The 25,796-nt window shown below is 34.9% G+C and overlaps 1 protein-coding gene across 3 annotated transcripts in view; it reads right to left on the bottom strand.

The window, feature by feature from the left end:
* The window catches only part of STK11 (serine/threonine kinase 11), a 170,775-nt gene that overhangs the window by 102,127 nt on the left and 42,852 nt on the right, over window positions 1-25,796 (bottom strand). For all 3 annotated transcript variants that reach the window (XM_003760830.3, XM_031948037.1, XM_031948038.1), the window contains exon 2: window positions 5,557-5,640. In XM_003760830.3, coding sequence (XP_003760878.1) covers window positions 5,557-5,640 — 84 coding nt within the window. The remainder of the gene's footprint in view (window positions 1-5,556; window positions 5,641-25,796) is intronic.

Genomic DNA, 25,796 nt, shown 5'->3' with positions numbered 1-25,796 from the left:
AGAGAGGTTTGGAAAAACTTAACATGAACTGATGCTAAGTGAAATGAGCAGAACTAGAAGATCATTATACACAGCAACAACAAGATTATACAATAATCAATTCTGATGGATGTGGCTCTTTCCAACAATGAGATGACTGATGACAGTTCCAATGATCTTGTGATGAAGAAAGCCATCTACACCCAAAGAGAGAACTGTGGGAACTGAATATGGATCACAATATAGCATTTTCACTCTTGTTCGCTTGCCATTTTGTTATCTTACTCATTTGCTTTCCTTTTTGATCTGATTTGTCTTGTGCAAGAGAATTGTATAAATATGTTTACACAGATTTAACATATATTTTAACATGTATAACATATATTGGATTGCTTGCCATCTAGGGTAGGGGAGGAAGGAGGAGAAAATCTGAAACACAAGGCTAAGCAAGGGTCAATGTTGAAAAAATTATTCATGCATATGTCTTGAAAACAAAAAAACTTTTTTTTTTTTTAATTTAATAGCCTTTTATTTACAGGATATATACATAGGGTAACTTTACAGCATTAACAATTGCCAAACCTCTTGTTCCAATTTTTCACCTCTTACCCCCCCCCCCTTCCCCTAGATGGCAGGATGACCAGTAGATGTTAAATATATTAAAATATAACTTAGATACACAATAAATATACATGACCAAAACATTATTTTGCTGTACAAAAAGAATCAGACTCTGAATTATTGTATAATTAGCTTGTAAAGGAAATCAAAAATGCATGTGTGCATAAATATAGGGATTGGGAATTCAATGTAATGGTAACAAAAAAACTTTTAAAAAGAAATGTCCAAATTAGTTTGTATTTTCTTAGCACAGATCATTAGGGGGAAGATGCAGGAATACAAGGCCTAGTATTGAGAGGAGCAAAATCTGGAAGATATGAAGTTTGCTGACAAGATCTACAGATGACTAATCAGTAATGGACTGGAGGCATTATATGTAATCAAAAGATCAAAACACTAAAGTCAGGAAATGTAGCTCAAGATGCAGAACATTAGTGAAATAATTGGACGATTTCAGAACTTTTTCTGGTCCTATATTTTCATCTGTAAAAAATAAATAAGTTCCTTTTAAACTCTAAAATTCTGATTCTGGATAGACAAACAAAAAAAAAAAATCTAGAAGGTATTCAGGCTTCAGTCATAGGCTTGAGGCAAAAAAACCTCAATGCCTTTTGATTTAAATTCTAGAATTCTATGACTAAATAAAAATTATATCTCAAAAAATAAAAATGTCAAAATGCCAAATAAGCTTAATCTGATGACCAAATATTGAACCACTGTAACTCAGATGCCCCTTAAGTACTATTAACAACTAAAGTTATCCAGAAAAAAAGATGTCATTTGCCTATCTCTCCATGATCTCCCCAAGACCAAATTTGAATGCAATGATCACTTCAGCTTAAAAATCAGAGCTTCCCTGTCAACCAGAGGCAAAGAATGAGCCCTTGGCAGCCAGGCAGGAACAAAAGGGAGGAAGTCAAAGATCACACTCCCAGAGAGCCCAGCATTAATGAACTGCCTGGTCAAGTATTAGATCCAGAGATTCAGAAGAATTAGGTAAGAAGAGCTAAGTGCCATCACTGTATACAAGTCATTTCACTAAAATGTTTTCAAATATTTGGAATGGGATGGTTGTCACAATTTGCTGAAAAATGAAAGAATGATTACACAACAAAAAGTAATGTTTAAACAGAGAGCTATTTGCCTCAGGAGGGCAGAATTTCAAGAAATACCCAGGGTTCCCTTTCTGAAAGAGAATAATTTAAACTTGAAAAGCAAGGTTGTACATTCCAGAGGAATGACATGGTTCCAACTGCCAAGGTCTTTCCTGGGCCAGAGGCCATTCTTGAAAGCAACATCAGAGGGGACATTCCTATGAATTACACACAAAAACAAGATCCTCAGTGAGCCAATGAATGACAACTGATTTAGAGAGAAGGAAGAGACACTCGCTCAGGGCATAATTTGACTTATAAACAATCCAGAATGGCACAGTCCAATAATTAGGAGAGAAAAACTTACAGCAGTGGTTGTTATACCAAGTAGGATCATAGCAATAGTCTTCTACAGCTTTTCACAAAGTCAATATTGTAAATCAGGTGTAAAAAAAATAAGTTTAATGGATTTAAATATAATTGGGAAAAAATGAACAAAATGTATTAAAAACTAAAACATAGATGAAATTAATATGTGGTTTTCTCAGCTATTATGGGTTCACAGTTTAGTGCCTCCCCCTCCCCTTTTTGTTTGAGTTTCATAATACTGCTGCAAAACATTAAAAATAATGGCTTATCCTAAAAGATCATAAAAAAGGGGAAAAAATCCACATATACAAAAAATATTTGTAGCAGCCCTTTTTATAATGGCAAGAAAATGAGAACTAAGTGGATGCCCATCAATTGGGGAATGGCTAAATAAAGTTATGGTATATGAATGTAATGGAATATTTCTATTTTATAAAAAATGATGAGCAGGTCGATTTCAAAAAAGCCTGAAAAGACTTGCAGAAACTGAAGATAAGTGATATGAACAGAACCAAGAAAACAATGTACACAGTAACAAGATTATGCAATGATCAACCGTGATGGACATGGATGTTTTCAACAATGAGGTGATTCAGATTAGAAGGGAAGCAATAAACTGGGAAAACATTTTTACAGTCAAAGGTTCTGATAAAGGCCTCATTTCCAAAATATATAGAGAATTGACTCTAATTTATAAGAAATCAAGCCATTCTCCAATTGATAAATGGCCAAAGGATATGAACAGACAATTCTCAGATAAAGAAATTGAAACTATTTCTAGCCATATGAAAAGATGCTCCAAGTCATTATTAATCAGAGAGATGCAAATTAAGACAACTCTGAGATACCATTACATACCTGTCATACTAGCTAGGATAACAGGAAAAGATAATACTGAATATTGGAGGGGATGCGGGAAAACTGGGACACTAATACATTGTTGGTGGAATTGTGAATAAATCCAGCCGTTCTGGAGAACAATTTGGAACTATGCTCAAAAAGCTATTAAACTGTGCATACCCTTTGACCCAGCAATGTTACTACTGGGCTTATATCCCAAAGAGATTTTAAAGAAGGGAAAGGGACCTGTATGTGCAAGAATGTTTGTGGCAGCCCTCTTTGTAGTGGCCAGAAACTAGAAACTGAGGGGATGTGTCCATCAATTGGAGAATGGCTGAATAAATTGTGGTATATGAATATTATGGAATATTATTGTTCTGTAAGAAATGACCAACAGGTTGATTTCAGAAAGTCCTGGAGAGACTTAAATGAACTGATGCTGAGTGAAATGAGCAGGACCAGAAGATCATTATATACTTCAACAACAATACTATATGATGATCAATTCTGATGGACCTGGCCGTCTTCAGCAATAAGATGAACCAAATAAGTTCCAATGGAGCAGTAATGAATTGAACCAGCTACACCCAGCGAAAGAACTCTGGGAGATGACTAAGAACCATTACATAGAATTCCCAATCCCTCTATTTTTGTCTGCCTGCATTTTTGATTTCCTTCACAGGCTATCTGCACAATATTTCAGAGTCCAATTCTTTTTGTACAGCAAAATAACTGTTTGGACATATATACTTATTTTGTATTTAATTTATACTTTAACATATTTAACATGTATTGGTCAACCTGCCATCTGGGGGAGGGAGTGGAGGGAAGGAGGGGAAAAATCGGAACAAAAGGTTTGGTAATTGTCAATGCTGTAAAATTACCCATGCATATAACTTATAAATAAAAAGCTTTAATAATAATAATAAACAAACAAACAAACAAAAAAAAAAAGAGGTGATTTTCAAAGGAAATTCCAATAGAATCGGAATGGAAAGAGCCATCCATATCCAGAGAGAGAGAACTATGGAGAATGAATGTGGATCAAAGCATTGTATTTTCACCTTTTTTGTGGTTGTCTGTTTTTCTTTGTTGTGTTTTTTAATATGATTTTTCTTGCACAACAGGACAAATATGGAAATATGTTCAAAAGAACTGCACATGTTTAACCTAAATTGAATTGCTTGCTGTCTTGGGGAAAAGGAGAGTAAAAAAGGGAGGAAGAAAAATTTGGAACACAAAGTTTGGAAAAAATAAAATACTACTTAAAAAAATGGCTGAAAAACAGGATTTTTCTCAAATGGTTCTAAATAAACTAGATTTTGAAATCATCAGAACTCTGGACACAGGCAGATCATTCTTCCAATGTCAAGCCAACACACTTGTTATGTGAAGTAGCTCTACACAATAAAGAATTCTGAAAGCCAACAAATATACTGTACAGAAAACTGTGAACAAGAATTTCATCTTAAGATGGAAAAGGTCTTCTGGAAAATCTCTCTCTCTTTTTTTGTCGTTGTGGCAACTGGGGTTAAGTGACTTGCCCAATGTCATACAGCTAGGAAGTATTAAATTTCTGAGACCAGATATGTACTCAGGTCCTCTTGATTTCACAGGGCTGTGATCTAATGCACCACCCAGATGCCCCTGGAAAATTTCTAGGTCAGAAGTTCTTATCCTTTTTTACATCGTGTCTAAATGAAACATAGAGCGCTAATCAAAATGATGTTTTTAAATTCATAAAATAAAATATATGGGATCTACAAATTATTTTGAGATAGTTATCAAAACATTTTTTCAAACAAGTTTATGTGCTCATCTAACTTCTGTTTGGACACTTAGTAAAAACAAAACAAACAAACAAACAAAACCACCAAGAGCTACTAAATCACTCTAGTTAATTATTCTATAGCTTCAATTATCACAAAATGTCAGACTGTATCTCCTATCCATTGGCTCTGGTTCTATTACTAAGATCCACAAATGAAAAGTGTGCTTCTTATTCTAGATAGCAGATCTTCAAATGAAAGCAGGTATTATGTTACCACTACTACATAAGCACATATCTGCATGCTAAAAAAAATCCCAAATTCCTTCCACATGTTCTCATAGCAACTAGTTTAAAGTCCCTCACAATCCTATCTGCCCTATCTGTATGCATTTAACCTTACTGATGTCCATGATAATATGCAGTTGACAAAAGAAGTCCAACATTCTAGATAGGGTATAAGAAGAACATGCTAGGATTGTGATTCCATGGCAGTATGATGTAGTAGAAAGAACACTAGCCTGGACTCGGAGTCCATTTGTGGCTAACGACTGGTAGCTGCATTAACCTTTTGGCACCTCAGTTTCCTCAAATGGTAAATGGAGATAATGTCTACATCATTTCCTGATCATAGAAAAGTGCCTTAGAAACATGAAAGTGCTGCAGAAGTGTGAATCACTGGCATCTATGACACCCAGATGACTGGTCTTGAGACAGTGGAGTCCCCAGATCTCTTTCACGTGAATGGCTCTCTAGTCACATCTGCCCATTCTAACTTTGGGTACTTTAAAGTGCTATATGTGTATGTAATAACAGACATTTAAGAAATATGCCAACCTTTACTGCCAAAGCACACCAGGGTACAACAGAGGCCCCAAAGGATATATTTTCTGCTTCTCTTCATTATATAATACATCCACCAGCTGTATGACGTTTTTGTGACGTAACCTCCTCAGTAGCTGAATTTCCCTAGAAGAAATGGAGAAAAAATTGTTGGCACATCTCTCTGCAAAAATGTAAGATTCCTTATTACTGAAAAAGGGGATAATTTGTTACAGTTAAAACAGTATTTTCAAGTTGCTTTTTATTTATTTATTTTAAAAGTGTATCAAGGCCAGTATCTGCTTTATTTCCTATAATGACTCTAAATTTGACCAGCATGCCAAGACCTGTGGTGTGACTTTGATCATCTAGCCAAAGATTATAATTTCCAAATACTTACCAGATCACTGACACTTAGGTTTATCACCTCAAATAATGCTGTACAATAACTTAATCCTTCTAGGATTTGTATGCAATGCACTGGTACAAGACTAGAAAAGAAAAGCAATAATCAGGGGCAAAGGGAAGAGATTGTTGATCCTGGTGCCCGCTCTCAGCCACAGTGTATTTGATGCTGTGGTCTTGATTTGAGAGCTATTCTTGCCGCTGGGGGTGAGATGCACTCAGAACTGCCAAACATAGATTTTGCAAGTGGAGATATTTACTTGTCTATAAGATTAAATTTAATACTGCTTATGTCTTCATACATACATAAACAATCTTCGACATGTTTCCCCTAGTATCTCCCACTACCAGGGAAAAAAAAGAAATTAAAAATTAATAAAGAGAATAAAATATCAGTAATAGGTTTTAATAAAAAATGAACTAAAAGTCAGTCCCATAAACCAATTATCATTACCTAGTGATATTAACTTTAGACAAAGTATAGGCCAGCCCCAGAGAACATTAGACAGGCCAGCATAAGGACATTAGTCAAGTGAATAGTCAAAAGAAACTTCAATTAGGGCTCAAAGGGCTTAAGTTAAAATGCTATTTCTGTCATAAACAATAGAACACTGGGCAAACCATTTATATCTTTTTCGAAGGCTCCTTCAATGACTTCTAACTTTCCTTCTGATTCAGACATTCTCTGTTCTATAGTTTCTACTTTCCACATATGGATGGTTGCGAGAGTCAGTGAATCACTTGAATGAATCACTTTAAACTGATCTGATCCTCTGTGGAACAGGGGCTAACAACAATGATCTACTCATATAAGACATCAGACCATGTATAAACAAGATCCAGCAGGAAGAAAAAGAAATTCCATGCAAAATAACTGTAGACAATATGAAAACTTGGGAGTGCACCTGCCAAAACAAATCCAAAAACTTTATGAACACATTACAAAACATTTTTCACACAAAATCGGATCTAAACAACTGGAGAAATATTAATTGCTCATGAGTAGACTGACACAATATAATAAAAAGACATTTCTACCTAAAATTACTTATTCACTACCATGCCAATCAAATTATCAAAAAAGTATTTTATAGAGATATAAAAATAACAAAAATCACTTGGAAGAACAAAGAGTCAAGAATATCAAGGATATCAATGGGGGAAAAATGTAAAGGGACAGGTGGCTTAGTGGTACCAGATCTAAAATTTTATTACAAAACAGTAATCATCAAAAACAATCTGGTACTGGCTAAGAAATGGAATGTGGATTGACAGAATAGATAGCTACACAATACACAGTAATAAATGACCATAGTAATCTAGTGCCTGATAAACACAAAGAACCAAGATTTGGAACAAGAAGTGCTGTGAAAACTGGAAAGCAGTGTGACAGAAACCAAGTATAGACCAATACCTCACACCATATATTGAGATATGATCAAAATGGGCATATGATTTAGACATAAAGAGTGATATAAACAAGCAAGTTAATAGAACATGGACATTTTTACCTATAAGATTTATGGATTAGGATAGAATTTATAACCAAACGAGAGATGGAGAGCATTACAGAATGTAAAATGGACATTTTTGATTACATCAGGTTAAAGTTTTTCCACAAACAAAACCAACATAGTCAAGATTAGAAGGAAAGCAGAAAATTGGGGGAAGGAGAGATTTTACAGCAAGTTTCTTTGGTAAAGACATCATGTATCATTTACATATAGAAGTGGGTCAAATCTAAAAGAATATAAATCCATTCTCCAGACTGATAATATTGTCAAAAGACATGGACAGTTTTCAGAAGAACAACTCAACCAAAGCTTTCTAAAGTCATATGAAAAAATGCCCCAAATCCCAGATTTTTAAACTGTGGCTTGCAATCACATATTGGGCCTTGTAACTCAATGTGGGGGTTGCAAAATCATGATTTATTGTGAGTAAACGTTGGACTTGTACATCTATTTTATAAACTTCTATGCCCAGGGTCACGTAAAAATTTCTTGAGTGAAAAGGGATGGTGAGTAAAAAAAAATTTAAGAAGCCCTACTCTAAATAACTACTAATTAGAAGAAATGCAAATTAAAACAACTCTGATGTACCACACTCATCCCTATCAGACTGATTTATGTGACAGAAAAAGAAAAATGATGAATGATGAAGGGGATGTGAAAAAATTAATGCATTGTTGATGAAGTTGTAAAATGGTTCAAATATTCTAGAAAACAATTTTGAATTATGTCCAAAGGGCCATAAAACCATGCATTTTCTTTGACTCAGTAATACCACTACTTACGTCTGTACCCCAAAGAGAATAAAGAAAAAGGAAAAGTATCTATATATACAAAAATATTTGCAGCAACTCTTTTAATGGTGGCAAAGTTTTGGAAACTGAGGAGATGCCCATCAAATGGAGGATGGCTAAACAAGCTGTGATATAAATGATTGTGATGAAATCTATTATGCTAAAAAAAATACTTAAGATGGTATCAGAAAAACCTGGGAAGACTTATATGGACTGATGCAAAGTAAAGTGAGCAGAATCAGGAAAACACTGTACACAGCAACAGCAATACTGTACAATGATTAACTATAAATGATTTTTTCTAAGTTATACAATGATCCAAGACAATTCTGAAGAGCTTACTATCCACCTACAAAGAAAGAACTAATGGATTCTCAATACAGATTAAAGCAAACCTTTTTTATTTTATTTTTCTTGATTTTCACTTTTTGATCTATGGTTTCTTTTGCAACATTGCTAATATAGAAATATTTTGCATGACTGCATGTGTATCAACAGAGATAACTGGATAGTATAGTGGATAGAGTGCTGGACCTGGAATCAAGAAAACTCATCTTGCTGAGTTTGAATCCAGCCTCAGACACTTACCAGCTGGTAACTCTAGGCAAGTCACTTAACTCATTTGCCTCAGTTCTATCTGTAAAATGAGAAGGAAATGGCAAAGTACTTCAGTATTTCTGCCAAGAAAACTCCAAATAGTCATGAAGAGTTAGACATAACTAGACTAAACAACAACATGTATATCAAATTGCTTCTTAAGCAAGAAAGAAAGAAGGAGGCAGACAGAAGGTAAAAGAATAGAGGGGCAAGGAAGGGAGAGTGAGAAAATTCAGAAGTCCAAATTTTAAAAAATGAATGTTAAAACTTTTTGTTTACATGTAATTGAGGAAACAAATAAAAATTAAATACAAAGCAAAACAAACACAACATTGACCTTAGCTATACATAGAACTGCCATGAGGAAAGCACTTTGGAAACTATCAAATGACAGAAATGTGAATTGCAGTCTTAATATCCCTTTCAGTTCTCTGATACTTTATTTTCAAGATCTAATTGTAGAAATGTGGTAAAATGGTTTCAATAAGAGAAGGAAAGTACTTCACTACTACCCAAATCCTCAAAAAAATGATACCAGGGCTTTAAAAAAGAAAAAAAGATCATCCAACCTGATGAAACTCTAGGTAGTATCACTATCAAGAAAGATGATCAAAAGTGAAAACTGGTTTACAAACTAAATATTCACTTTTACTATAATATTTTATGCATACATCCCTTCTTATACTTTGAAAACTATCATATGACAGAAAAATGTGAATTATAATCTTAGTATCTCTTCTATCTTAAGTTATGTTCAAGATCTAACTGTAGATACTGGGCTTATATCTCAGAGATTTTAAAGAAGGGAAAGAGACCTGTATGTGCAAGAATGTTTATGGCAACCCTTTTTGTAGTGGCCAGAAGTGGATGCCCATCAATTGGAGAATGGCTGAATAAATTGTGGTATATGAATATTATGGAATATTATTGTTCTGTAAGAAATGACCAGCAAGATGATTTCAGAAAGCCTTGAGAGACTTACATGAACTGATGCTGGACCAGGAGATCATTATATACTTCAACAACAATACTATATGATGATCAATTCTGATGGATGTGGCCCTCTTCAACAATGAGATGAACCAAATAAGTTCCAATGGAGCAGTAATGAATTGAACCAGCTACACCCAGCAAAAGAACTCTGGGAGATGACTATGAACCACTATATAGAATTCTCCATCCTTCTATTTTTTGATTTCTTTCGCAGGTTAATAGTACACTATTTCAAAGTCCGATTCTTTTTGTAGAGCGCAAAATAACTGTATACATGCATATAGTTATTATATTTAACATATACTCTAACATATTTAATATGTATTGGTCAACTTGTCATCTGGGGGAAGGGGTGGAGGGAAGGAGAGGAAAACTTGGAACAAAAGGTTTTGCAATTGTCAATGCTGAAAAATTACCCATGCATATATCTTGTAAATAAAAAGCTATAATAATTTTTAAAAATAAAATAAAGATCTAACTGTAGAAATATCAATTATCTCCCATTTATCTCATATATATAAAGCATGTATGATGTATATAGTTACTTGCATACTGGCTCCATTAGACTGTAAGTTCTCTGAAAACAGGGACTGTCTTTTAACTTTCTTTGTAACTTTAGTGCTTAGCACAGTGGCTAGCACATAGTAGGTGCTTAATTAATGGAGAAGGGAGGTAATAATCATTTATATATAGCATCTATTAAGTGCCAGGCATTGTATTAAGTGCTTTACGAATATTTCATTTAATCTTCACAAACAACCCTATATATATATGTTTTTCCTTTCCCCCCCAGTTACATGTAAAACAATATTTTTTGATTACACATATACATTCATTTTTTTAATGTATTTCCATATGAATCATGTTGAGAGAGAAAAATCAGAACAAAGAGAAAAAACCATGAGAGGAAAAAAAAGAAAAAATAAATGAACATTCAGTCTCCATATTTCTCTTTCTGGATAAAGATGGTGTTTTCCATCCAAAATTAATTGAGATTGCCTTGGATCACTAAATTGCTAAGAACCAAGTCTATCATAGTCAATCATCACACAGTCTTGCTGTTGCTGGGGATGTTTCCCTGGTTCTGCTTGTTTCACTCAGTATCAGTTCATATAAATCTTTCCAGGCCTTTCTAAAGCCAGCCTATTCATTTTTATAGAAGAGTAATATTCCTTTACTTTCATATACCATAACTTATTCAGCCATTCCCCAATTGATGGGTACCTGCTCATTTCCCAATTCTTTGCCACCACAAAACTCCTTATTCTCTACATTCAAAATGTTCCACCTGTTGGTCCAACTTATGTTTCCAACTTTGACCCAGACATTTCTCTTCAGTATGGATCAAAAAGAGGATAGGTGGGAAATTTTCGAAGAATGTGACCCTCCATGTGATGTCCAACTGCAGTAGAATGAAGATGTTGGTCAATCATGCAATCAATTTACAAGCATTTATTAACTATCTACTATATGCCAGGAGAATATAAAGACAAAAGTCAAGTAGTTCCTGACCTCAAGAAGCTCACAGTGCTTTGAACGTTTATTAAATGGCTTACATTTAGTCAAGGAAAACTGTGTGTGTGTGTGTTAAAGATACAAATAGATACAAGAATAGTCTCATATAGAAGATAACAATTGAGCTGAATGTCAAAGGATTCCAAAAGGCAGAGATAAGCAAGGTACAGGGCAAGGTACAGGGTCAACCAAGGAAAAGGCACAGAGATAGGAAATATGGTGACATCTAAAAAGAAGAATAAGAGAATTATATTTAATACAGATAAAAAAAAAATCTGTATTAAAAGAAATTCAAGTTCACATATAACTTTTGTATGTCTTTATTAAAACACTCATGCTTGCTAACACTGAAATTCTTAATAAAGAAAATTAAGGGAAAAACAGTAAGAATGCCACTATGACCAGAACACAATATGAATGAAGTGAAGTATTGTGAAATTAGCCTGGAAAAGTATATTGGGGGCCAGGTCATGAAGGATTTAAAATGTCAAAGGAGTTTATGCTTTATCCTACAGGAGTTTACTGGGGGAATGAAACGATATGGCTTGACCTTTATCAAAGTCCCTTTGGTAGCTATGTAGAAAATGGAATGGATATTCTGGAGAGAGGAAACAATTAAGAATTACAATAGTTCAGAATGGCCTGAAAATAATGGGGGCTATAAGAATGGAAAGACGACAAATATGAAATAAGGGATTAAAAACAAGATTGAGATCAATTCTGATGGACATGGCTCTTTTGAACAGTGGGGTGATTCAGGCCAGTTCCAAGTCTTGTGATGGAGAGAGCCATCTATCCCCAGAAAGAGGTAGGGACTGAGTGTGGATCACAACAGTATTTTCCCTTTTTTTGTTATTTACTTGAATTTTGTTTTCTTTCTCATTTTTTTTCCCTTTTGATCTGATTTTTTCTTGTGCAGCAAGATATTTGTGGAAATATGTATAGAAGAACTGAACATGTTTAACATATATTGGATTATTTGCTGCCTAAGGGAGGGGTGGGAGGAAGAGAGGGAGAAAAAAAAATTTAGAGCACAAGATTTTGCAAGATTGAATGCTGAACTATTTCAAAGTCCAATTCTTTTTGTACAGCAAAATAACTGTTAGGACATGTATACTTATATTGTATTTATTTATATTTTAACATATTTAACATGTACTGGTCAACCTGCCATTTGGAGGAGGGGATGGGGGGAAGGAGGGGAAAAATTTGAACAAAAGGTTTGGCAATTGTCAATGCTGTAAAATTACCCATGCATATAACTTGTAAATATAAAGCTAAAACAACAACAACAACAACAACAAAAAAGATTGAATGTTGAAAACTATTCATGCATGTTTTGAAAATAAAAAGCTTTATATAACAAAAAAGAAACAAGATCTGGAAATAAATGGATTATGTGGGGTGAGATAGAGTATTTGATAATAACCTTTAAGGTTATAAATATGGAATAATGAAAGGATGATAGTATTCTCAGAAGAAAGAGGAAAATTAAAAGGAAGGGTGAGTTGTGGAGAAAAGATCTATTTTCAATGTGTTGAGTTTGAGATATCTGTTTTGTGGAAGCTTCAGTTGATGAAGTCCCAGATCAGGATGTTCAAGAACACATTTGTATAAATTCTGAAGTTCCTAAGTATTATAAGGCTTGAAGACAATGAGGAAAGTTTGACTTCTTTGAAAAAATAAGGAGAATGACCTAAGGGTAGTAGAGGACTACAAAAAAGAGCTCAACTAGCTGATTAAAATGGACAGAGTAATCTCAGGAGAAGATAGCTGAGTGAGGGGGACCCGGTGATAAACTAAATGTAACAAAAGCCTAGCCAAAGCTGCCCACAAAAAAAAAAAAAAAAAAAAAAAAAAAAAAGAGAGAGAGAGAGAGAGAGAGAGAGAGAGACAAATACTGGACGGGCTGTGAAGAAACAGGAACCTGATTCTCTAGTCAGGATGGAAAACAATTTGGAACTGGGCCCCTTAACTTCCTTTACTTTGGTCCAGTAAAATGATGCCCAGGTCTATTCCCCCAAAATAGCAAAGATAAAGGACAAAAACCCATATGTTAAATATTTATAACAGTGTTTGTTTGTTTTTTTTGGGGGGGTTCTTTTAGTAATGGCAGAGAAACAGAAGCTAACACATTGGGAGATGATTTTTTAAAAAAAGGTATATAAATTTTTTTTTTCTGTTGTTGTTCAATCATTCAGTCATGACCAGTTCTTTGTTAACCCATGTACTATAGCAGACAGGACCCTTCTATTCTTCACTCTATTGAAGTCAAGGGCATTTTCATTCCTTCCATGACATGCTCTACCCTTCTTATCTTTTGCCATCCCTTTTCCTTTTGCCTTCAATATTTCCCAACATCATGATCTTTCCCAATGAGTCTTGTTCTACATTATGTGGCCAGAGTATTTCAGCTTCAACTTCAATTTCTGACTTTCAGTGAATAATCTGAATTAAATTCTTTAAGTACTGACTTGACCTCCTTCCTGTTTAAGAGACTCTCAAAAGGCTTCTCCAGTACAATTCAAAAGTTTTGATTCTGCTCAGCTTACCTGTAAGTCCAACTCTCACAGCCATAAATTGCTACTGGAGAAAAAACACAGCTTTGGCTATATGGCAAGCAAGTTTTTTAATGTGCTGTACAGATTTGTCATAACTTTCTTTCCAAGGAATAAGTATCTTTTAATACCATGGCTACACAGTTCCCATTCATAGTGATCTTTGAGCTCAAGAAGTTAAATATGACATTGCTTCCATTTCTTCTCCCTCTATTTGCCAGGAATTGGTGGTTCAGTTGTCAAAGGTTTTGGTTTTTTGTGTTTGTTTTTTTAATCTTAAGCTTCAAGCTAGCTTTTATACACTCCTCTTTCACTCTCATCAAAAGTGTGAATGCAGAACTAGCAACAACTCCTGATCGTCTTATTCCACCTGCAAAAATAACTAATGGTATACAGATTATAGATTTCCTTTAATTGTGCAAGGATAGCTTTTGGTAGAGATATAAAAGATTTCTTCTAATTGAAGTGATTTATAGACAACTTTTAAACTTAAGACTGAACTTCTGAACTTAACTCAAAGAAACTTGACTTAAGCAGTTACACACAAAATGTCAGTGATTGTTACAGAATTTGATCTTCTCTTATTTGTATGAATTGATGCGGAGTGAAGTAAGCAGAACCTGGAGAATAAGTTATACTATAAAAACAAACCTGTGTAAACTAATAATTCTGAAAGACTGTGTTCTTATCAAGTTATTTATCCAAGATTTTACTGCACCAAGATTACTACTTATTATGTGACAGACAGGTGATGGACTAAATATTCATTTTTGAACAATGAATGATATAGGGATCATTAATTACCAATTTTGCTGTTGATGCTGTAAGATGGAGAACAGAGACAAAGCTCAAATACCCATGAAATAGCAAAAGAATCCAAGGAAACCCTCCAGCATGTTAGATAAAATCTAGAATGGGCTTAAAGAAATACATGGACAAGCATCATACAGGATAAGAAGGCATGCATAGTTTATGGTCAATAATGCTGAGGAAGAATCTACAAGAATTAGTTTCAAAAGATATTTATCTTTCACCTATTCCACAAAGCTTCTCTAATGTCCCCCAGGCAGAAGGTATCTGAAAACTCTCTTCCTACAAAACTCTATTCTAATATACTCATCATAATTTATCATAATTTCTATTTTTTCCATTCTGGCTAGACTAGAGCTATAAGCAGTAAAGACTCATCCTTCTATCCCCCTTGTACCTAAAATAGGAACTCACAAGACTTATAAACTTAATATTTGGGCAAGTAATTGAAAAACAAGTATAAACAAATTTATTCTGTGAATACTATGTAGAAGGTAATGGAAGACTAACAAGAGAAAAAGAGAAAACAGAAAAAATGGGCTATCATAACAGAAAATCACCCTCAATGAAAGCATGATATGAGGCTTCTAAATAAGAACAACACATTGCACTAAACCATCTCCATAAAAGGAGAGAAGTTAAGTACAGTCAGTGTTTATAAAGCCTGCTTACAGCTGATAGACACATCATCAGTACAACACCTATGGAATATTTCCACCCCAAAGAGCTGTCAGCTGAGGATAATACTGGGTACTTTCTATTACATTATGTACAAATATTCCACATGGGAGAGTTATGCACAATTACCTTTGAATTTTTTTTAACTCACAGAATGTCAAGGTTTGTAATGGGGGATGGTATACATAATCTAGGCTAAACTTTCTCACTAGGCAGAGGAAAAGGAAGTGACTTGTTAAGTTACAAAATGGGGACTAGAATTCAAATCTCGTAATTTCTAGTCTTAGGTTCTTCTTCTTCTTTTTTTTTGTACACTAAAACCACACTATTTCCCTAAACATTGCTACAATCACCTCTCCCAGGGCCTCCTTCCCCCAACATCTTCCAACCTCTCTGGTTGTGAAATCATCTGCAGTACCCATTGCCTAGATAAAGGTATTTAGGGCTAATATTTGCAGTAAAAAAAAAAAAAAAAAAAGAAAGAAAGTTAGTTAGTTCTCCATTTCAGTGGGTTAAATATACACTCACATCTTGGTTTCCTAGCAAGGCCCAGGATGTTTATTTATAGAATGTTGGAGATATGCCTGGTATTTTACAGCCAAGTAGCACCCAGTGCAGGACTGACAAGCAGGTGTACAGTAAGAATTTACTGGCGAATTGTACAACACACTCAAGTATCCTGTCTCCTGAGACAATCAGATCACTTGAGAACTGTGCAGCCCCAGGTCAGTTACTTCACTCTATGGCCTTCAGCTTCATTTCATCTTTTATTTTACATAAGAAGGACTAGACTAGAAGGTCTAATAGCAGCTCAGGTTTATATAGTGGTTTTTAAAGGGCAAAAATGCTCCAGCTGAGGCAGCTACAGGCACAATGAGTAGAGCACTAGCCCAAGAGTCAGGAGGATTTTAGCTCAAATATGGTCTTAGACACTTAACACTTCCTAGCTGTGTGACCTTGGGCAAGTCACTTAACCCAAACACACACTGTCTCTGTCTCTGTCTCACACACACACACACAACACAACAAGTGTGGAGGAGAGGGGAGGGAAAGGCACGGCAATAACACTAAGGATCCAAGAGAAAAAGCCATTAGCTCAAATCACAAAGCTCTTCTCTTGTGGTTCCAGGATCCACATTCAGTTCCCTCGACTCCAAACACATGCTTGTTAATTAAACTTCTCATTTAAGGTACCATCCAGCTCTAACATAATGCTCTATGATCAAGGCCCCTTTCAGCTTAGACCTTCAACACTATATTTTAATAATGTTTCCAACTATAATATTTTGTATCTTTTGCAATTAGATCAGTAAATGAAATAAGTCAGAGACCACATTGAAATCATTCACAACTATTCTGCTATTCTATCATATATATATATATATATATATATATATATATGTATGTATGTATGTATATATATATTTAGGCACTCAGGAATTTTCACAAAGCTCAAAAACAGGTATATAATACTTTCAGGTACAATCAATTTATGAATGTTTTGCTTAACCACATCAGTTTGTTATAAGGTAATTTATTATTTTTTTTTTTTTTGTGGGGCATGGGGAATAAAAAGATGGTAACACAACAACGTGATTATGATCAACTATGATGAACATGGCTCTTTTCAACAATGAAGTGATTCAAGGCAATTCCAGTAGATTTGTGATAAAGAGAGCCACCTGCATCCAGAGAGAGAACTGTGAAGACTGAATGTGGATCAAAGCATAGTATTTTTCACCGTTTTTTTTGTTATTTGCTTGCTTGTTTTTTTTTTCTTTTTCATTTTTTCCCCCTTTTGATCTGATTTTTCTTGTGCAGCATAATAAATGTGGAAATAATGTTTAGAAAAATTGCACATGTTTAATTTATAATGGATTGCTTGCTATCTAAGAGAGGGAGGGAGAAAAATTTGGAACACAAGGTTTTTCAAGGTAAATGTTAAAAGCTGTCTTTGCATGTGTTTTGAAAAATAATAAACTATTATTAAAAAAAGGGATGATGACATAGTCTGCTCATCAGAGCTATGGAGAAGGGAAGAATTCATGACCAAATATGAGATAGAAAGCATTACAAAATGTTAAAATAGATCATTTTGATTATGTTAAATTAAAAAGCTTTTGCACAAACAAAACCAATGCAGCCAAAATAAGAAGAAAAACAAAAGACTGGGAAACAATTTTTATATAACAAGTATTTCTGATAAAGGCTTCATTTTTCAAATATATAGAGAACTGAGTCAAATTTATAAGAATACAAATTATTCCCCAATTGATAAATGATCAAAGGAAATGAATAGGTTGTTTTCAGATAAAGAAATCAAACCTATCTACAGGTTTATGAAGAAGTACTTTAAATCATTTTTGATCAGAGAAATGCAAATTAATGAAACTCTCAAGTATCAACACACACCTATCAGATTGGCTAATATGACCAAAAAGGAAAATGATAAATGTTAGAGAGGATGTGGAAAATTGGGACACTAATGTACTGTTTTATGGAGTTGTGAACTGATCCAACCATTATGGAGAAGAATTTGGAACTATGCCCAAAAGGCTATAAAATAGTACATTGCCCTCTGATCTGGCAATACCACTACTGAGTCTGTATCCTAAAGAAATCCTAAAAAATGGGAAAAGGACCCACACATACAAAAATATTTATAGCAGTTCTTTTGTAATGGTAAAGAATTGTTAGTTGAGATACCTATCAATTGGGCAATGGTTGAACAAGATGTGGTATATTGATGTTTAATATGCCAATATAGTAAATGATGAAGAGACAGATTTCAGAAAAACCTGGAAAGACGTACAAATTGATGCAAAGTGAAATAACCAGAACCAGAAAAACAATGTACACAGTATCAATTGTGTGATATATGATGATCAACTATGAATGACTTAGCTCGTCTCAGCAACACAATGATCCAAGTACCAAGGACTTACAAAGGAAAATACTATTCATATCCAGATAATGAAATGATGGACTCTGAATGCAGATCAATGCACACCTTTTTCATTTATTTTATTATTCTTTTTGTTTTTTTTTTTCCTTTTTATCTGTTTCTTCTTTAACAAGTGTGACTAATCCAGTAATATACTTTACATGAAAGTATGTGTATAATCTATTATCAAATTGTGTACCATTTTAGGAAGGGGTGAAGGAAGCAGAAAAATATAGAACTCAAATTATGAAAATGAATGTTGAAACTGTCCTGACATGTAACTGGGGTGAAAATAAAATATTATTTGTTTATTTACTTATTTTTGCTGAGGCAATTGGGGTTAAATGACTTGTCCGGGGTCACACAGATAGGAAGTGTTAAGTGTCTGAGACCGCATTTGAACTCAGGTCCTCCTGACTTCAGGGCTGGCATTCTATCCACTGCTCCACTTAGCTGCCCCTAAAATATTTTTTAAATAATATAATTGTGCACTTGCACGCGCATGCACACACACATACACACATGCACGATGACGGTAGAGTCAAAATAAAAAAAGAGAAGAAAAACAAAGTATTAAACTATACAAAGAAAAGAATTAAAAACAGTAGAGAAATGGATAAATGCAGGGCAATGTTGGTACTTTAAAATTTTAAATGTTCTTTAAAAATAAGCTGAACATAACAGAAATTCACAATTTCATATATGATTCTTTTTCCATTTTTATTTGTTTGTCCTTGTTTATGTTTGTCAAATTTATAATAAAATAAAAAAAGAAGGAAGGAAGGAGAAAGAAAGGAGTGGGTGAGGGAGGAAAAAACTAATGAAGGCTCAGAAATTGCAAAAAATAATCTCAACAGCAGGCACAATAATCTCCCGGGAATATACATTGCATGTTAAACTCAGGTTTCCTTCTTGTTCTTAAAAGGTGATTTTTGGAGGCGATGCTGGAAGATGGCAGCATATTATAACCCAGAAGGGCTCAGATTATCTACGAACACCCCAGTAAAGCTCTAAAAAATGAATGTAAGAAATATTAAAAACCAAAACAAAATGAGAAACTCCTGGATTAAGTCTAGGAATATAAATGTTAAATTATATTTTAAAAATAAATTATATATATAATATATTATAATCATTAACATATGATATATATTTTATTTATATATTATATATATTTATATATAAAATAAAATTATATTTTAAAAAGAAAAGCAAACTGTGTATAGCAGCTTAAAAGAATACGTACAATCCTCTTTTTCTGTTCTATTATATATATGAAAATAAACATATTTTTTATAAAGTTCTCAATTCTCAACAATTGAAAACACACTACTAGGGAGAAACAACCACTGAAGTTGATCCACAATCTATAATAATGTGTTTTTATCAAGGTATCTAGCTATCATCCTACTGATTTGTAAACCCAGGTCAAGAACTTACACAACTCAGAACACAAGGGCAGCAATTACACTTTTCTTGGATCAGATCACTTTGGGAGTACTAAAAGCTTACAGGTCCCTAGTCTAAGCTGTCCCTGAGACCCTGGAACAGCATAATACTCGTTACCCTAATAAAGCAGCCACATAACTAGTCTAGATCTTTTCTCCAGAAACATGAAGAACCCAACCCTAACAAAGTCTGAATCCAGGAAGTGGGTAGAAAGAAGATGCAGAAAAAAAAAAAAAAAAGAATCTGAGTATAAAAGAGCTATTATAACATCAGGGACACTCAAGACACAAACCTAAAAGAAGCGAATGACTCTGAAACTTCTATAAGCAAAATCTCAAGAGAAAAACATAATTTGGGCAACTAGAATTCCTGGAAGAGAAAAGGAGTTTTTGGGATTTTTTTTTTAAGAATTTAAAATGTTTTATAAATGAAATGAGAACATCTGTGGAAAAACAAAGAAATTCTGTGGAAAAACAAAGAAATTCTGTGGAAAAACAAAGAAATGAGAGCCAACGGCAAAAGAACTAAAAAGGAAGTTAGCAACAAAAGGTATAAAACCTTAGTCAAGAAAACTTTCTAAAAACGAAAATGGACCAAAGCTAATGACTTCATGAGACAGAAATAAATATTAAAGCAAAGTCAAAAGACTAAATATTGAAGAAAATTTAAATTACCTCATGATGGGGAAACTGAGGCAAACAGGGTTAAGTGGCTTGCCTAGGGTCATCCAGCTAATATCTGAGACCAGCTGAAATTCATTCTTTCTCACTCTAGGCCCAGCTCTCTATCCACTGTCTCACTCTGATGTCCCTCTTTTGCTGATAGGAGTGAATGGTTATATTACGAGGATTTGAAACATGCTGTAAAGGAGTGGAAGAGGGAACGAATCAGAGATTAAAAGGACTTTCCCCCCCCCTCAAATCCTCAGGTTTCCTAACTTCTCTATTCTCTATTATGGTAGAGGGCAGAACCAGTCATCAAGGCTTTTCACCTTGATCTTGTCTCCTCACTGATTCACCTCCACTTCCAATCTGTTGCCAATACCTGTCAATTTTGCCTTCTGAACATCTCTTGTATATACCCCTTTCCTTTCAGTGACATTACCACTACCCTTGTGAAGATCCTCCCTCATTACTAAACTATTAAGATAGCTTTGGTTGATCTCCCTGCTACAACTCTCCACTCCAGACCACTCTACTTAATATTGCCAAATTGATTTTCCTAAAAAGTACATATCCAGCTACATCACCCTTTATTTTCAATAAACTCCAGTGATTCTCTATTATCTCCTGGATCAAATATAAAAAACCTCTTTGGCCTCTGAAGCCCTTCACACCTCTTTACAATTTTCTAAATTCCTTACTCTACTTTTCTGGAATCCAGTGGCACTCCCCTCCTTGCTGTTCTTCAAACAAGACACTCGATTTCCTAATCCTGGGCTTTTCCTCCTGTTTTCCCCAACACTGAGGATGCTTTTCCTTCTCATCACTATCTCTGAACTTCCCTGGAATCCTTCAAGGCTCAGCTACAATTCCACTTTCTTACTAGAAGCTTTTCCTGAGCACCTCAAATTTGTCTTGCTTCTCGTTTGAACATACTATTTTTCCTATTATCTCCCCCATCAGATTGTGAGTTTCTTGAGAGCAAGGTTTGTCTTTAGCTTTCTTTACCTAGCAATACTTCTGACAAGTAATTGTGGTTTGACAAATGCTTAACATTATGTGGACCCAGTAAACATGGGCTATGTGACTTCCTCAAGAAGTATTCTGTAACACAACAAAGTGATCTGGGAAGGCAGAAAGAAAGAAGTAATTGGAAATTGGGATTTAATTATGGAATATTATTGTTCTGTAAGAAATGACCAACAGGATGATTTCAGAAAGGCCTGGAGAGACTTACACGAACTGATGCTGAGTGAAATGAGCAGGACCAGGAGATCATTATATACTTCAACAACAATACTATATGATGACCAGTTCTGATGGTCCTGGCCATCCTCAGCAACGAGATCAACCAAATCATTTCCAATGGAGCAGTAATGAACTGAACCAGCTATGCCCAGTGAAAGAACTCTGGGAGATGACTAAAAACCATTACATTGAATTCCCAATCCCTATATTTATGCTCACCTGCATTTCTGATTTCCTTCACAAGCTAATTGTACAATATTTCAGAGTCTGATTCTTTTTGTACAGCAAAATAATGGTTTGGTCATGTATACTTATTGTGTATCTAATTTATATTTTAATATATTTAACATCTACTGGTCATCCTGCCTTCTGGGGGAGGGGGTGGGGGGTAAGAGGTGAAAAATCGGAACAAGAGGTTTGGCAATTGTTAATGCTGTAAAGTTACCCATACATATAACCTGTAAATAAAAGGCTATTAAATAAAAAAATATATATATATATAATAATAATTAAAAAAAGGGAAATTGGAATTTATTGTTAGCTAGGTGCTTACAATAGAGAAAATGTTGGGCCTAGAGCCAGGAAAATGTGAGTTCAAATCCTGCTTCATATACTTAACTACCTGTATGACTCTGGAAAAGTCGCCTAATCTCTACTTACCTCAATTTCAGTTTTTTCATTTGTAAAATGGGGATAGTGATCAAACCTATCTCCCAGGGTTGTTGTGAGGTTCACATGAAATACCTGTAAAGCACTTAGCAGAGTGTTTGGCATATAGCTGATGGCTAATTAATGCTTGTTCCCCTCCCTGCCTCCTAATAAAATCAATATTATGGAGGCAAGAAAGGCTAGAACAAGAAAAGTTTAGGGTCAAAGAAATTTTTCAGGATAGAGTAAGTATGTTGTTGAAGCAGAATAAAGGCATAGGCCATGGGAACTGAGGAGGTTAATGAACTGCAAAGTCAAAATGTTTGAGATACCAAAATGTATTTATATTGAAATCACCAAGAGTATGGGTAGAGAGGTTGGGATAGAAGGTAAGACTGTGTGAAGACTGAACCCTTCAAAAAGGGTTGAACTTGAATGACATGGACAGCTATAGTTAATTGTCCAACAGAATCTTGACAGGGTGATACATCTAGGGTGTACAGGAGTCAGTGAGGGCTTAGATTCAAATCCAAGTTCTTTCACTTACAGTATAATCTCTGATTACAATGTGACATATCACTTAACATTGTAAAGCAAAGACAGCAAAGTAGGTGATTCCTAAAGTCACAAAGGTTTTAATCTCTATGACCTAATGCAGTTGCAGTGTTTCTAACCTTCCTCTTGGTTCAGTATATCAGGGGACAGACATTCATTACTAGAGGGGCTGATTTTCCCACAGATAACATTTAAATTGTCTTAGGAAGATTCTTAAGATTTACTTGATAGGATAAGGCACTAGACACTGAACTCCTCTTCTCAACTACTAATCATTCAAACTCTACTTCAGAGAGCAATTCTAATGGGCTGGCCATGTAGCCCAAATGCCAAATGTATCTCAAGCTAAAAGACTGTTAAGCACTTCCACAGAGATCAGTTGCAGCAGGACACCCTCTTTAGAGATTGTGAGATGGGGAAGATGCTGGCAAAGAAAGGACCACCTAGCATGGCGAACCTGAATCAAAGAAGGCTCTGTTTGTTATAAGCAAGGCAGAATCTCAGTAACACAATGGAAACACAAACCAAGAAAATCTAGAGACATCTCCTTCTCAAAAGTGCAAATGGACTATTTGTGCCCCACTTGTGGTAGAGACTTCCAAGCTAGCATTGGTCTAACCAATAACAGTCAAACATACTGTACTTTGACCCCAATATCATGATGTCACCGGTCCCTTTCAAGAACAACAACACATCTTCTGGGAGAAGTCAGGTTTCCATGATTGCAAGCTGACAGAAGGCATGGGAGAAGAAAAGTCTAATATAAAAAGCTATTTGTTAACAGTAAAATGGGAGTTCCAGAGAGCACAATGGGATACAAGAGAGGTAGGAGTGAAGTAAACAGACACAAGGGAGATAGAAGTGATGGCAAAGACAAGCAGCTTCAAATCTGAATCACAGGAATCTGGAGAGAATTTGGTAGCTGGACAAGACAGGAAATTGTCACCTTTCCTAGAGGCAGAGGGAGGCAGAGGGAGGTGTATCCTATCCAAATAACAGACTTTATTAAGTGTTCCAGGCACTGTAAGTCTTAGGGATACAAAGAAATAGAAAAAAGCAGTCTCTTCTCTTAAGGACCTCCCAATCTAATGAGGGAAACAATATGTAAACATTTATGCACAAACGACAAATTATAGATCATTTCAGAGGGAAGGCATGACAATTAAGGAGGATTCCTAAGATGTTGATTTTTCTCTCTGTAGAGGCAAGTGAGGAGGAGGGTAAGGGGAAGAGTAGAGAGCACTCTGAACCTCCTCTCATTTTTCCAGTCTTCTTGTATCTTACTCTCTTATTTACTTTGCAATCCAGTGACATGGATCCCCTAGCTATAGGTCCAACAAGACACTCCATTATGTTTATTTTCACTGGTGGATCCATGCCTGAAATGCTTCCCTTATGCCTCCTCATCTCCCTTTCCAGCTTCCCTGGTATCCTTTAAGTCTCAGCTAAATTCCCATCTTCTATAAGAAGTCTGTCCTGGAAAGAAGGAATTTATGGTCAAAGAAGAACTAGAGAACATTATGAAATGTAAAATGGACTATTTTGATTATATTAAATTAAAAAGTCTTTGTACAAACAAAACCAATGCAGACAAGATAGAAGGTAAGTAGAAAATTGGGGAAAAAAATTTTTTTTACATCCATGGGTTTTGGTAAAGGCCTCATTTCAAAAATATATTGAGAACTGACTCAAATTTATAGGACTACAAGCCATTCTTTAATTGATAAATGGTCAAAGGATATGAACAATTTTCAGATGAAACTAAAATCATTTCTAGTCATATTGAAAAATGCTCTAGATCACTATTGATCAGAGAAATGCAAATTAAGACAACTCTGAGGTACCACGACGACACACCTCTCAGATTGGCTAAGATGACAGGAAAAGTTAATGATAAATGTTGGAAATGATGTGGAAAAACTAGGACACTATAGATTGTTGTAGAGTTGTGAACTAATACAACCATTCTGGAGAACAATTTGGTATTATGCCCAAAGGGCTATAAAACTGTGCATACTCTTTGATACAACAATGTCACTACTGGGTCTATATCCCAAAGAGAACATAAAAAAGGGAAAAGGACCCAAACGTGCAAAAATGTTTGTAGCAGCCCCTTTTGCAGTGGCAAGGAATTAGAAACTGAGTGGATATCCATCATTTGGGGAATCGTTGTATAAGTTATGGTATATGATTGTTCTGTAAGAAATGACCAGCAGAATCTTAGAAGGGATGGGGGAAAACTGGGACACCGATACATTGTGGTGGAATTATGAATACATCCAACCATTCTGGAGAGCATTTTGGAACTATGCTCAAAAAGTTATCAAACTGTGCATACCCTTTGATCCAGCAGGGATTCTCTTAGGCTTTTATCCCAAAGAGATCTTAAAGGAGGTTAAGAGACCTGTATGTGCAAAAATGTTTGTGGCAGCTGTCTTTGTAGTGGCCAGAAACTGGAAATTGAGTGGATGCCCATCTATTAGGAATGAATAAATTGTGGTATATGAATGTTATAGAATATTATTGTTTTGTAAGAAATGACCAGCAGGATGATTTCAGAAAGGCCTAGAGAGACTTGCATGAACTGATGCTGAGGCAAATGAGCAGGACTAGGAGATTATTATATATTTCTAATGGATGTGGTTCTCTTCAACAATAAGATGAACCAACAAGTTCCATTTGTTCAATAATGAATAGAACCAGCTACACCCAGCAAAAGAACTCTGGGAAATGAGTGAACTACTACATAATAATTCCAATTCCCTGTTTTTATCAACTTGCATTTTTTATTTCCTTCTCAGGTTAATTTTACCTTATTTCTAAGTCCGATTCTTCTTGTGCAGCAAAATAACTGTATGGATATACATATATTGTATTTAACATATACTTTAACATATTTAACATGTATTAGTCTACCTGCCATCTGGGGGAGAGGG

This window comes from Sarcophilus harrisii, chromosome 1 (genome assembly GCF_902635505.1).
Source record: "Sarcophilus harrisii chromosome 1, mSarHar1.11, whole genome shotgun sequence".
Lineage (NCBI taxonomy): Eukaryota > Metazoa > Chordata > Mammalia > Dasyuromorphia > Dasyuridae > Sarcophilus > Sarcophilus harrisii.
The sequence above is the reverse complement of the archived record's forward strand: the minus strand, read 5'-3'. Positions and strand labels throughout refer to the sequence as shown.